General features: G+C 37.7%; 1 protein-coding gene across 1 annotated transcript; it reads left to right on the forward strand.

The window, feature by feature from the left end:
- The first annotated feature begins 10,929 nt into the window (after positions 1 to 10,929).
- LOC128234302 (uncharacterized) lies at positions 10,930 to 18,496 on the forward strand. Its single transcript, XM_052948469.1, has 3 exons — positions 10,930 to 11,255; positions 15,479 to 15,600; positions 17,313 to 18,496. Exons 1-3 carry the CDS (start codon positions 11,134 to 11,136, stop codon positions 17,573 to 17,575), a joined length of 507 nt encoding a protein of 168 aa, XP_052804429.1. The 5' UTR covers positions 10,930 to 11,133; the 3' UTR covers positions 17,576 to 18,496.
- The last annotated feature ends 44 nt before the right edge of the window (positions 18,497 to 18,540 follow it).

Genomic DNA, 18,540 nt, shown 5'->3' on the forward strand with positions numbered 1-18,540 from the left:
CATCAACATATCTAACAGATTACACATACATCAACATATCTAACAGACCACACATATATCAACATATCTAACAGATCACACATACATCAACATATATAACAGACCACACATATATCAACATATCTAACAGACCACACATACATCAACATATCTGACAGACAACACATACATCAACATATCTGACAGACCACACATACATCAACATATCTCACAGACAACACATACATCAACATATCTGACAGATCACACATACATCCACATATCTAACAGATTACATATATATCAACATATCTTACAGATCAAACATACATCAACATATCTAAAAGACCACATATATATCAATATATCTAACAGACCACACATACATCAACATATCTGACAGACAACACATACATCAACATATCTAACAGACCACATATATATCAATATATCTAACAGACCACACATACATCAACATATCTGACAGACAACGCATACATCAACATATCTAACAGACAACACATACATCAACATTTCTTACAGATCACACATACATCAACATATCTAACAGACCACACATATATCAACATATCTAACAGACCACACATACATCAACATTTCTGACAGACAACACATACATCAACATATCTGACAGACAACACATACATCAACATATCTAACAGACAACACATACATCAACATATCTAACAGACCACACATACATCAACATATCTGACAGACAACACATACATCAACATATCTGACAGACCACACATACATCAACATATCTGACAGACAACACATACATCAACATATCTAACAGACAACACATACATCAACATATCTAACATATCACATATTCATCAACATTTCTAACAAACCACACATACATCAATATATCTGACAGACCACACATACATTAACCAATCTAACAGACCACACATACATCAACATATATAAAAACAGACCACACATACATCAACATATCTAACAAAAAACACATACATCAACATATCTGACAGACAACACATATATCAACATATCTGACAGACAACACATACATCAACATATCTGACAGACAACACACTTATCAACATATCTGACAGACAACACATACATCAACATATCTGACAGACAACACATATATCAACATATCTGACAGACAACACATACATCAACATATCTGACAGACAACACATACAGCAACATATCTGACAGACCACACATACATCAACTTATCTAACAGACAACACATACATCAACATATCTAACAGACAACACATACATCAACATATCTAACAGAAAACACATACATCAACATATCTAACATATCACATATTCATCAACATATCTAACAGACCACACATACATCAATATATCTGACATACCACACATACATTAACCAATCTAACAGACCACATATACATCAACATATCTAACAGACAACACATACATCAACATATCTAACAGACCACACATTCATCAACATATCTAACAGACAACACATACATCAACATATCTAACAGAACACACATACATCAACATATCTGACATACAACACATACATCAACATATCTAACAGACCACAAATACATCAACATAACTAACAGACCACACACATACATCCACATATCTAACAGACCACACATACATCAACATATTTAACAGAAAACATATACATCAACATATCTGACAGACAACACATACATCAACATATCTGACAGACAACACATACAGCAACATATCTGACAGACCACACATACATCAACATATCTGACAGACAACACATACATCAACTTATCTAACAGACAAACACATACATCAACATATCTAACAGACAACACATACATCAAATTATCTAACAGAAAACACATACATCAACATATCTAACAGACCACACATATATCAACATATCTAACATATCACATATTCATCAACATATCTAACAGACCACACATACATCAATATATCTGACATACCACACATATATTAACCAATCTAACAGACCACATATACATCAACATATCTAACAGATCACACATACATCAACATATCTAACAGACAACACATACATCAACATATCTGACAGATCACACATACATCAACGTATCTAACAGACCACACATATATCAACATATCTAACAGACCACACATAAATCAACATATCTGACAGACAACACATACATCAACATATCTAACAGACAACACATACATCATCATTTCTTACTGATCACACATACATCAACATATCTAACAGACCATACATATATCAACATATCTAACAGACCACACACACATCAACATATCTGACAGACAACACATACATCAACATATCTAACAGACAACACATACATCAACATATCTAACAGATCACACCTACATCAACATATCTAACAGACCACACATATATCAACATATCTAACAGATCACACATACATCAACATATCTAACAGACCACACATATATCAACATATCTAACAGACCACACATACATCAACATATCTGACAGACAACACATAAATCAACATATCTGACAGACAACACATACATCAACATATCTAACAGACAACACATACATCAACATATCTAACAGATCACACATACATCAACATATCTAACAGACCACACATATATCAACATATCTAACAGATCACACATACATCAACATATCTAACAGACCACACATATATCAACATATCTAACAGACCACACATACATCAACATATCTGACAGACAACACATACATCAACATATCTGACAGACCACACATACATCAACATATCTCACAGACAACACATACATCAACATATCTGACAGATCACACATACATCCACATATCTAACAGATCACATATATATTAACATATCTTACAGATCACACATACATCAACATATCTAACAGACCACATATATATCAATATATCTAACAGACCACACATACATCAACATATCTGACAGACAACACATACATCAACATATCTAACAGACAACACATACATCAACATTTCTTACAGATCACACATACATCAACATATCTAACAGACCACACATATATCAACATATCTAACAGACCACACATACATCAACATATCTGACAGACAACACATACACCAACATATCTGACAGACAACACATACATCAACATATATAACAGACAACACATACATCAACATATCTAACAGACCACACATACATCAACATATCTGACAGACAACACATACATCAACATATCTGACAGACCACACATACATCAACATATCTGACAGACAACACATACATCAACATATCTAACAGACAACACATACATCAACATATCTAACATATCACATATTCATCAACATTTCTAACAAACCACACATACATCAATATATCTGACAGACCACACATACATTAACCAATCTAACAGACCACACATACATCAACATATATAACAACAGACCACACATACATCAACATATCTGACAGACAACACATACATCAACATATCTGACAGACAACACATATATCAACATATCTGACAGACAACACATACATCAACATATCTGACAGACAACACATATATCAACATATCTGACAGACAACACATACATCAACATATCTGACAGACAACACATACAGCAACATATCTGACAGACCACACATACATCAACATATCTGACAGACAACACATACATCAACTTATCTAACAGACAACACATACATCAACATATCTAACAGACAACACATACATCAAAATATCTAACAGAAAACACATACATCAACATATCTAACATATCACATATTCATCAACATATCTAACAGACCACACATACATCAATATATCTGACATACCACACATACATTAACCAATCTAACAGACCATATATACATCAACATATCTAACAGACAACACATACATCAACATATCTAACAGACCACACATACATCAACATATCTAACAGACAACACATACATCAACATATCTAACAGAACACACATACATCAACATATCTGACATACAACACATACATCAACATATCTAACAGACCACAAATACATCAACATAACTAACAGACCTCACACATACATCCACATATCTAACAGACCACACATACATCAACATATTTAACAGAAAACATATACATCAACATATCTGACAGACAACACATACATCAACATATCTGACAGACAACACATACAGCAACATATCTGACAGACCACACATACATCAACATATCTGACAGACAACACATACATCAACTTATCTAACAGACAAACACATACATCAACATATCTAACAGAAAACACATACATCAAATTATCTAACAGAAAACACATACATCAACATATCTAACAGACCACACATATATCAACATATCCAACATATCACATATTCATCAACATATCTAACAGACCACACATACATCAATATATCTGACATACCACACATATATTAACCAATCTAACAGACCACATATACATCAACATATCTAACAGATCACACATACATCAACATATCTAACAGACAACACATACATCAACATATCTGACAGATCACACATACATCAACGTATCTAACAGACCACACATATATCAACATATCTAACAGACCACACATAAATCAACATATCTAACAGACAACACATACATCATCATTTCTTACAGATCACACATATTCATCAACATATCTAACAGACCACACATACATCAATATATCTGACATACCACACATATATTAACCAATCTAACAGACCACATATACATCAACATATCTAACAGATCACACATACATCAACATATCTAACAGACAACACATACATCAACATATCTGACAGATCACACATACATCAACGTATCTAACAGACCACACATATATCAACATATCTAACAGACCACACATAAATCAACATATCTGACAGACAACACATACATCAACATATCTAACAGACAACACATACATCATCATTTCTTACAGATCACACATACATCAACATATCTAACAGACCACACATATATCAACATATCTAACAGACCACACATACATCAACATATCTGACAGACAACACATACATCAACATATCTAACAGACAACACATACATCAACATATCTAACAGATCACACATACATCAACATATCTAACAGACCACACATATATCAACATATCTAACAGATCACACATACATCAACATATCTAACAGACCACACATATATCAACATATCTAACAGACCACACATACATCAACATATCTGACAGACAACACATACATCAACATATCTGACAGACAACACATACATCAACATATCTAACAGACAACACATACATCAACATATCTAACAGATCACACATACATCAACATATCTAACAGACCACACATATATCAACATATCTCACAGATCACACATACATCAACATATCTAACAGACCACACATATATCAACATATCTAACAGACCACACATACATCAACATATCTGACAGACAACACATACATCAACATATCTGACAGACCACACATACATCAACATATCTCACAGACAACACATACATCAACATATCTGACAGATCACACATACATCCACATATCTAACAGATCACATATATATTAACATATCTTACAGATCACACATACATCAACATATCTAACAGACCACATATATATCAATATATCTAACAGACCACACATACATCAACATATCTGACAGACAACACATACATCAACATATCTAACAGACAACACATACATCAACATATCTGACAGACAACACATACATCAACATATCTAACAGACAACACATACATCAACATATCTAACAGACCACACATACATCAACATATCTGACAGACAACACATACATCAACTTATCTGACAGACCACACATACATCAACATATCTGACAGACAACACATACATCAACATATCTAACAGACAACACATACATCAACATATCTAACATATCACATATTCATCAACATTTCTAACAAACCACACATACATCAATATATCTGACAGACCACACATACATTAACCAATCTAACAGACCACACATACATCAACATATATAACAACAGACCACACATACATCAACATATCTAACAAAAAACACATACATCAACATATCTGACAGACAACACATATATCAACATATCTGACAGACAACACATACATCAACATATCTGACAGACAACACATATATCAACATATCTGACAGACAACACATACATCAACATATCTGACAGACAACACATATATCAACATATCTGACAGACAACACATACATCAACATATCTGACAGACAACACATACAGCAACATATCTGACAGACCACACATACATCAACATATCTGACAGACAACACATACATCAACTTATCTAACAGACAACACATACATCAACATATCTAACAGACAACACATACATCAAAATACCTAACAGAAAACACATACATCAACATATCTAACAGACCACACATATATCAACATATCTAACATATCACATATTCATCAACATATCTAACAGACCACACATACATCAATATATCTGACATACCACACATACATAAACCAATCTAACAGACCACATATACATCAACATATCTAACAGACAACACATACATCAACATATCTAACAGACCACACATACATCAACATATCTAACAGACAACACATACATCAACATATCTAACAGAACACACATACATCAACATATCTGACATACAACACATACATCAACATATCTAACAGACCACACATACATCAACATATCTGACAGACCACACATACATCAACATATCTAACAGACAACACATACATCAACATATCTGACAGACAACACATACATCAACATATCTGACAGACAACACATACATCAACATATCTAACAGATCACACATACATCCACATATCTAACAGATCACACATACATCCACTTATCTAACAGACACCACATACATCAACATATCTAACAGACAACACATACATCAACATATCTAACAGACCACACATACATCAACATATCTAACAGACCACACATACATCAATATATTTGACCACACATACATCAATATATCTGACAGACAACACATACATCAACATATCTAACAGACCACACATACATCAACATATCTAACAGACCACACATACATCAATATATTTGACCACACATACATCAATATATCTGACAGACCACACATTTATCAATATATCTGACAGACCACACATACATCCAAATATCTAACAGAACACACATACATTAATATATCTGACAGACCATACATACATCAATATATCTGACAGACCACACATACATCAATATTTCTGACAGACCACACATACATCAATTTATCTGACAGACCACACATACAATTACCAATCTAACAGACAACACATACATCAACATATCTAACAGACCACGCACATACATCAACATATCTAACAGACCACACATACATCAACATATCTGACAAACCACACATACATCAACACATCTAACAGACAACACATACATCAACATATCTAACAGATCACATATTCATCAACATATCTAACAGACCACACATACATCAATATATCTACAAGACCACACATATATTAACCAATCTAACAGACAACACATACATCAACATATCTAACAGCCCACACACATACATAAACATATTTAACAGACCACACATACATCAACATATCTAACAGACCACACATACATCAACATATCTGACAGACAACACATACATCAACATATCTAACAGACCACACATATATCAACATATCTAACAGACCACACATATATCAACATATCTAACAGACCACACATATATCAACATATCTAACATATCACATATTCATCAACATATCTAACAGACCACACATAAATCAACATATCTAGCATATCACATATTCACCAACACATCTAACAGACCACACATACATCAACATATCTAACAGACCACACATACATCAACATATCTAGCATATCACTTATTCACCAACATATCTAACAGACCACACATACATCAATATATCTACCAGACCACACATACAATAACCAATCTAACAGACAACACATACATCAACATATCTAACAGACCACGCACATACATCAACATATCTACCAGACCACACATACAATAACCAATCTAACAGACAACACATACATCAACATATCTAACAGACCACGCACATACATCAACATATCTAACAGACAACACATACATCAACATATCTAACAGACCACACACATACATCCACATATCTAACAGACCACGCACATACATCAACATATCTAACAGACAACACATACATCAACATATCTAACAGACCACACACATACATCCACATATCTAACAGACCACACATACATCAACATATCTAACAGACAACACATACATCAACATATCTAACAGACCACACATATATCAACATATCTAACATATCACTTATTCATCAACATATCTAACAGACCACACATACATCAATATATCTGACAGACCACTTATACATCCACCTATCTAACAGACAGAGTACGAGATTCACACAGTGTACATACAACACTGACAGACCACGCATACATCAACATATCTGACAGACCACACATACATCAACATATCAAACAGACCACACATACATCCACATACCTAACAGACCACACATACATACACATACCTAACAGACCACACATACATCAACATATCTAACATATCACATATTCATCAACATATCTAACAGACCACACATACATCAATATATCTGACAGAACACACATACATGAGCATTTCTGACAGACCACACATGCATCAACATATCTAACAGACCACACATACATCAATATATCTAACAGATCACACATACATCCACATACTTAACAGATAGAAAACGAGATTTACATAGTGTACACACAACACTGACAGACCACACATACATCAATATATCAAACAGGTCAAACATACATCAACATATCTAACAACAGACCACACATACATCAACATATCTGACAGACCACTCATACATAAACATTTCTAACAGATCACATATATATCAACATATCTTACAAATCACACATACATCAAAATATCTAACAGACATTACATACATCAATATTTCTAACAGATCACACATACATCAACATATCTAACAGATCACACATACATCAACATTTCTAACAGATCACACATACATCAACATATCTAACAGACAACACATACATCAACATATCTAACAGACAACACATACATCAACATTTCTAACAGACCACACATACATCAACATATCTAACAGATCACACATACATCAACATTTCTAACAGATCACACATACATCAACATATCTAACAGACAACACATACATCAACATATCTAATAGATCACACATACATCAACATATCTAACTACAGATCACACATACATCAACATATCTAACAGACCACACATACATCAACATATCTAACAACAGACCACACATACATCAACATATCTGACAGAAAACACATACATCAACATTTCTAACAGATCACACATACATCAACATATATAACAGACCACACCTATATCAACATATCTAACAGACAACACCTATATCAACATATCTAACAGACCACACCTATATCAACATATTTAACAGACCACACCTATATCAACATATCTAACAGACAACACCTATATCAACATATCTAACAGACCACACCTATATCAACATATCTAACAGACCACGCCTATATCAGCATATCTAACAGACCACACATGCATCAACACATCTAACAGAAAACACATACATCCACATATCTAACAGACCACGCATATATCAACATATCTAACAGACCATACATACTTCCACAGGGCAGAGCAACTGTATGAGCCGAATAAGCAGGTTTAATGAATCTACTGGAGTGTATTTAGATCATATATAGCTTTTCGAAAATCCAACCCGATGGCACGTCCAGAAGCCTGTAACAATGCTTGCCTAGTTATCGACAACGCAGAGTTACCGAGGTTCGGTAGATTCCCGACAACACAGAGAGCCCGGGGGTCGGAGATTCCCGACCACACAGAGAGCCCGGGGGTCGGAAATTCCCGACCACGATGAGAGCCCGAAGGTCGGAGATTCCCGACCACACAGAGTGCCCGGGGGTCGGAGATTTCCAGACCATACAGAGAGCCCGGGGGTTGGAGATTTCCCGACCACACAGAGAGCCCGGGTGTCGGAGATTCCCGACCACGATGAGAGCCCGAAGTTCGGGTATTTCCCCAGCACGCAGAGTGCCCGAGGATCGGAGATTGCCCGACCACTCGGAGAACCCGAGGGTCGGCGATTTCCCGACCACGCAGAGTGCACGAGGGCCGGAGATTTCCCGACCACGCAGAGTGCACAAGGGTCGGATATATCTATCCGAACCGAAAACAATGACACATTTAGTTGTTTTTTTAATTTTATGTGAAATTGATGTAAAAAACAAAATAAAATACATAAAACAAGTTCGGAAATAAGAAACTTTCTCTTTTTTGTTAAAAATACTGCCTCTACCAAAGAAAGTGTAAACCGAAACAGATCTATACAAGGAAATACATTTGAAAAAATATCGTTTTTCACATTGTATGACATGTACTTCTAAATTCTAAAACGTTTGTACATGGACCTTCATAATTATTGACACTTTGATTGTACGTAATTTATTTCAAACTTTGTAATAAGCACTTGTTCTGCAAATTTCCTTTAAGTTCCTTTTGTAAGATACAATGGCACACGATTATCAATATGTAACATTTTCGCCACCGGCTCAATACAGCGACAAGCTTATGTGTACGTCGGATACCTTAAGCAGATTTAACAACACATTGTTGTGGACACTATCTTAAATACTCCACTTAAGACTCACTCACTCATTAATTCACTCGTCTTCTATTTTTAGAAAATACGTCAATCGACAAGTAAATTTCCTTAGGCGAAGTTGTTTCGTAGAACAATTAATCATTTGTAAATTCATCCTGTTGTGTAAGATACATTAATTATAAAAACACTTTATTGTTACGCTTCAGTTGAGATGTGGTGAATAAATTTGTTCAAAAGCTTTGGACAATATTTATCAGTGAATATCAAGGGACATAGGTCGTTTGTATCTAATATCTTTTGTGAAAACGCGCCGGTCCAAACCTCGAATAATTCGTGTACGAACGTCAAAAGGGGAAGATGACGTCGTGTGATTACCGTAGCACTTTTTACATCACGGAGACGTTGACGTGTGAATTTGGCTGTTGTGAGCATGGCTGCTGCTCGGATGAACAGATGAAGGAACAGTTAAAGAACAACCTGTAAGTAGAGGGTATTAGCCTGTAAAAGGAGGGTAGTAGCCTGTAAGTAGAGGGTAGTAGCCGGTAAATAAAGGGTAGTTGCCTGTTAATAGGGGGAAGTAGCCTGTAAATAAAAGGTAGTTACCTGTAATTAGAGGGTAGTTGCCTGTAAGTAGAGGTAGAAGCCTGTAAGTAGAGGGTGGTTGCCTCTTAGTAGAGGGTAGTTGCCTGTTAGTAGAGGGAAGAAGCCCTTAGGTGGGGGTAGCCTGTAAGTAAAGGGTAGTTGCCTGTAAACAAAAGGTAGTTGCCTGTAAGTAGGGAAGAGTAGCCTGAAGGAAGGGGAGAGTAGCCTGAAGGAAAAGGGTAATAGCCTGTAAATAAAAAGTAGAAGCCTGTCAGAAGGAGGGAGTCAGGCGCGTAGTTGCCTTTACGCCAGAAGCCCGGGCTTGCATATAATTGTCCTGATTTTACTTTTCTTCAAATCAATAATTATTTATTTAAAGTACATGCATGTTTTCTGTGTAAACACGAAAATGATATACAAGTTTAACAGATTATTCAAAATCATAGGGCAACGTTAGCATCGCCTGATATACTGAACGAACTGATCTGTCTGTGTTCGTTCTGAGCAGATACAGAATGAAATTGTGCAGGCTTGCAACGATGCAGTTTTTTTCGCTCATATCGCCGATGAATCGACCGACAAGTCAGCAAAATAATATGTGTCTGTGTGTATGCGATTTGTACAACGTGGAATCGGTGCCCGGTTTAGAGTCCGTGAAGATTTTCTTGGGTAAAATAACTGGCGAGGCATTGGCAAAACTGCTCTTAACATCACTTGAAAACCAAGGAGTTCAAGTCGATAAGATGCAGTCACAGGCGTATGATGGTGCCGCATATATGTCCGGGTAAACACAGGGACATGCAGGCACTTATAATTATGTCAACGTACTCCGAATGCGCTGTATTTACACTGTAAAGCCCACTCTAAATCTAGCAGTCATGCATAACAGGAAGGACCCGTGCATCAGGACAGTGATGGCAACTGTTCAGGAGGAAGGGTTTGCCGATTATTCGGCAAAAAGACTTAACGCCTTTGCTGATGAACTTGCTGCTGACCACGACGCACAGGAGACGCAGAACGAACGCACCAAACTCAGAACCCTTTGTAAGACTAGGTGGACAAGCCGGGACGATGGACTCGCAACTTTCAAGTCCACCTACAGTGTTGTGGTTCATGCCCTGGAGAAACTACAGGAGGACGGCTATGACAAGTTCGGCCAACACTTGGCGTCAATCATGAAGTTTTGACTTCATAAACGGACATATTCTTGGTGAACATGTTCTGCAAAATACAGTCCCTCCTACCGGCAGTTGACTGTGTATACTTAAGGTCACATGAAAAAGCCAGACCGTCATCTGCCAATTCCAAAACGAAACTGAAGAACCTAATGTTTGTAAAGTATTGTTAGAATGTGCCAAAGAAATTGGAGTAGATTTGAGATTGAACCATCGATGTCCGGGCTGGGTCAACGCCAACGAAACCGTGCAAATCCACCGACCAATGACCTACAACAGTATTGAGTTCTCTATCCTTTCTTGGACCATTACTATTAAGAACTAAGCGATTGCTTGTGGCTGAGGAAAAATCTATGCCCAATATTTGATTCCATCCAAGTTGAACTTTTGCACAGGAGAAATGGTAGATCTCATGTTTGTGGAGTATTCAGTGGACCTACCGCAAACAATTGAAGGCTAGATGCCAGTTGATGGATGAAAATGACAAACCAAGCAAACTGTGTAACACTGTTCCATCCATGAATCCTGCCCTAATATCACAAAAATACTTAAGTTAAAGCTCAATACCAATCTCAACTCATTGAGGGTAAATAGCTTACGAACTTACCGTGACGCCGTTTTTATACCTGAAGGTTTAGCTATGCCACTTAGACATAGCTAATGCACTTACCGTGTACTTATGCAGCGGTGACATAGCTAGTGCACTTACCGTGTACTTATGCAGCGGTGACAAAGCAAGTGCACTTACCGCGTTCATGTGCACCGGTGACATAGCAAGTGCACTTACCGTGTACTTATGCAGCGGTGACATAGCTAGTGCACTTACCGTGTACTTATGCAGCGGTGACATAGCAAGTGCACTTACCGCGTTCATATGCACCGGTGACATAGCAAGTGAACTTACCGTTATGCACCGGTGACATAGCAAGGGCACTGACAGTGTACTTATGTACCTGCGACATATCTGGTGCACTTACCGTGTACTTATGCAGCGGTGACATAGCTAGTGCACTAACCGTGTACATGTACTTACGTACCGGTGACATAGCAAGTGAACTTACCGTTATGCACCGGTGACATAGCAAGTGCAATGACAGTGTACTTATGTACCTGCGACATAGCTGGTGCACTTACCGTGTACTTATGCAGCGGTGACAAAGCAAGTGCACTTACCGCGTTCATAGGCACCGGTGACATAGCAAGTGCACTTAACGCGTTCTTATGCACCGGTGACATAGCAAGTGCACTTACCGCGTCCATATGCACCGGTGACATAGAAAGTGCACTTACCGCGTACTTATGCACCGCTGACAAAGCAAGTGTACTTACCGCGTACTTATGCACCGGTGACATAGCTAGTACACTAACCGCGTACTTATGCACCGCTGAGTGCACTTACCGCGTTCATATGCACCGGTGACATAGCTAGTGCACTTACCGCGTGCTTATTTACCGCTAAGTGCACTTACCACGTACTTATGCACCGGTGACAAAGCAAATGCACTTACCGCGTACTTATGCACCGGTGACATAGCTAGTACACTAACCGCGTACTTATGCACTGCTGAGTGCAATTACCACTTACTTATGCACCGGTGACATAGCTAGTGCACTTACCGCGTGCTTATGCACCGGTGACAACGCAAGTGCACTTACCGCGTACTTATGCACCGGTGACATAGCTCGTACACTAACCGCGTACTTATGCACCGCTGAATGCACTTACCGCGTACTTATGCACCGGTGACATAAGTAGTGGACATATCTTGTACTTATGCACCGGTAACATAGAAAGTGCACTTACCGCGTACTTATGCCCAAGTGACAAAGCAAGTGCACTTGCGCGCACTTATGCACCGGTGACAAAGCAAGTGCACTAACCGCGTACTTATGCACCGGTGACATAGCTAGTGCACTAACCGCGTACTTATGCACCGGTGACAAAGCAAGTGCACTTACCGCGTACTTGCGTACTTATGCACCGGTGACAAAGCAAGTGCACTTACCGCGCACTTATGCACCGGTGACATAGCTAGTGCACTAACCGCGTACTTATGCACCGGTGACATAGCTAGTGCACTAACCGCGTGCTTATGCACTGATGACATAGTAAGTGCAATTACCGCGTTATTATGCTCCGGTGACATAGCTAGTACACTTACCGCGTGTTTATTCACCGGTGACATAGCAAGTGCACTAACCGCGTACTTATGCAACGGTGACATAAGTAGTGGACATATCTTGTACTTATGCACCGGTAACATAGAAAGTGCACTTACCGCGTACTTATGCACCAGTGACAAAGCAAGTGCACTTGCCGCGCACTTATGCACCGGTGACAAAGCAAGTGCACTAACCGCGTACTTATGCACCGGTGACATAGCTAGTGCACTAATCGCGTACTTAGGCACCGGTGACAAAGCAAGTGCACTTACCGCGTACTTGCGTACTTATGCACCGATGACAAAGCAAGTGCACTTACCGCGCACTTATGCACCGGTGACATAGCTAGTGCACTAACCGCGTACTTATGCACCGGTGACATAGCTAGTGCACTAACCGCGTACTTATGCACCGCTGAGTGCACTTACCGCGTACGTATGCACCGGTGAGTGTACTTACCGCGTACTTATGCACCGCTGACATAGCTAGTGCACAAACCGCATACTTATGCACCGCTGACATAGGTAGTGCACTTACCGCGTACTTGCGTACTTATGCACTGGAGACATAGCAAGTGCACTTGCCGCGTACAAATATTATTGACGTGAATTGAAAATTCGCCAGTGATGAATAACGCCGTGAAGTCATGTTGGCGACGTCATTTCAAATATTTTCAACCTGAAACAGAGAACCCTACGTTACTTGTGCTTAACAAAACGGAATTAATAAATTTAATAAAATAAGTTAATATATCAATTTGTAGACTTCTATATCTATTCCAGATCCAAAGGAGAGATTGCGGCCTGTGTGCTGGCTCCGTTCACCTTTGTGGTGGTCCTCTACTTCGTCGTCTTCCTGTGTCGCCGCTGGAACATGAACCGACAGGCTGCCATTCTTAGGAACCGTAAGCTTCAATTACACATTTACCTTTAATCATTGGAGAATGAATAAGTGGACAGAGCACGTATAAATAGAGGAGACTTTTTTGTTCAAGTGTAAAATAACAATGTGTTTAACCGAGTGGGCACCAGCATGTATTGTTCACGAATCGCTTTGCCACGAATGAAACATTAATTTTTGCTGTTCATGAGATGAAACATATTACAAACTTATTGAAAGAACTAATTTGCTAACTTGAGCCAAATGAAGTCATACCGGAACTGGCTTCATTGATATTTCCTCCTAGCTCTTCTTTCCTCCACGTGCATATACGTTCATTTTTCACAGTAAGAGAAACAATAATTAATATTTTTTATAAACAAGACAAGTGAAAAAAATGTTACAGCCACCTGTTGGTCACTAATGATGCGTTAGCGGTAAATTGGCCACAGCAATCAAACGATAACTAGATGAAAATTGGTCTGGCTATGTTTCGATTAACCAAGGTGTATCACTTTCACACTATGTCATTACCAACTTAACACAAAGTCTCAGAGACCAGTATGTACAATCATTGAGAGAAATCATTGGAGAGACCCCGAAACTGGAATTGTATAAATTAATTAAATCTAACTTTGAGCATGAACCATACCTTGATATATTGCCTCTACGGAAATGCAGACACTGTTACGCAGAAGAGATCCGGTCACCATGACCTTGAATTAGAAAGGTGTCGGTATAATAATATCCCACGAAACGAAAGATAAAATTGCAAAGTCTGTTATTTAAATAATATCATATTATACTGATATGTTCAATGTTTAACTATATAAGGTCTGCAGTGATTCCACATAAGTTTGTAATGAATCCAACAATCATGATTTTTATATATATATTGATGTCAAGCCGGAATGAGTCATATATTGAACATTTTAAAATTGGTATATTGTATTTACTCTGCATTAGAACGTAGAAAGGAATAATTGTTATTGTAACTAATGCAAAAGTTGTTGAAATAGTGGAAATTATTATTACTGCTATATGTTTTGCGTTGTCAAAGCGCTGCGCTCACTCCGTCCATGCTTATTCATTAATAATTTATTTCGTGTCATCTATTACATATCCACGAGTAAAGCGGAAAGCTTCTACCTGTTTATGTATCTATTGTCATGAAATTACATGGTTTGTCGATGTTCATGGATTTTTAGTTCTGATTTATGTGTCAATGCATATAAGATAAGATTTCAGCTTTATCCAGGAGTTTGTGAAAGGCCCTAAATACCTCCTCTATTCCTTAACCACTATAAGCACGACAGCTGTATGAGCACGTTCACCTGGGCTAGCAATGAGTCTATATTAAAGAGAATAAAGTTCTCATTGATCGGGATTTTTTTATAAATTTCAATTGTTAATTATGAAGGTAAAGCCAAGTGTCTGTTTTGCCCACTCGCTCTATTTCCTTTGGCCAAATTCCATCGACCAAAATATTAATTTGTGTGTGCCACAATATGTGTGTCTTCAATATATATATTTCCTTGATCACAATGTTGACTACAACTGCGCACTATATTGTTTTCCAGTAGTTGTGTTGTTAATGTCAGATATGCGATTTATCTATTCCATTTTGATATACATGTATTTGAATACTAAGTATTGTATTGATAAGTTAACAACAACAACAACAACAACAACAACAACAACAACAATAACTTTCATATGCACCTGGTATTGTTTCAGTGATAGAAGCGAGCAACAGACGGCCACATCTTGACCTGAACGTGACGGGGGTCAATATCCAACCGTCGGCACCCGCATCCCCTCCTCCGCTCTATACCCAGGAACCAGAGGTCCCCTCGCCGCCGCCCGCGTACACACAGGTGGCCATGGACAATCAATACACGCAGTCCGAACCGACGTTAGACACAAATGGGCCCCACAACTTCCGGGGAGCGAGATTCGCCGACCCCAATAGATACCGCCGGTTGAGCGAAGATATGTAGAAGAGGACAGGAATGTTTCGGAAGAAATACAGTGACCTAACAATATGTCATTGACCTCACACAATATTACCAGACGTTGGGTGGATGACAGCCACTCTGTATTTGTCAGTGACTATTGTTAAGGTATTGAATGAAAAAGATTGAGTTACTCAATAACATGTACAATTTTTGGACAACCGACGACAAACTAAATAAATGACTGGCAATTCGCGCCTGGTTGTAAAGGCATGCATACGTCACCCCATACCAAGTCTGGGAATACAGCCTATGCAAAGTTATTTCAAGTCATTGTTGATCGCTAAACCTTTGTCATGAATAATATTATGTGTTGTTTTTTCTTGTTGTGGTTGCTATATGTGTGTGTTTTGTTGTACATTGCCAGTTGTAGCTTGATGATGACTCTTGAATTAATGCAATTGGTAGCTGAATTGCTGACGTGTTTTACGACACAGAAAACACTATTACCGGTTGATATCGGCGAGGTGTTGTTACAAGATGTCAGCGCACTATATGAAAATGTATGTTTATTAAATGTTTCCTGTTACGCTACCCCGAGTGTGTACTTTATGTCATGATGTGAAAAAATCTAATATTTTGTTTAGGCATTATGAGTTTCAAATGTTGTTTAGTAAACTTGTAGTTAATTGATAAAGCATTGAACAAAATGTTAAACATAAAAAATCACCATTCACTTTGCTGATTTGTTCACTAAATAATTTATAATTGACGATGTTACATCAAACGTTGCAATTTGGATGCCAGATGTAACCGATAAATAAGTTTGTTTTAACCTTAGCCGGTAGCTAATTGACAAAGATGAAATAAAAACTCTTTATCGAATATGTTAATGTACCGCTTTGATTAAATGTGCATTCGAACGTGTTGTTAACGCTCAAACGGTGAAATAAATCTTCTGCTCAACTGTTACTTTGATTTGATTGGAAGGTGAGAGAAAAGGTTTCCCC

This window comes from Mya arenaria, chromosome 5, assembly GCF_026914265.1.
Source record: "Mya arenaria isolate MELC-2E11 chromosome 5, ASM2691426v1".
Classification (NCBI taxonomy): Eukaryota; Metazoa; Mollusca; class Bivalvia; order Myida; family Myidae; genus Mya; species Mya arenaria.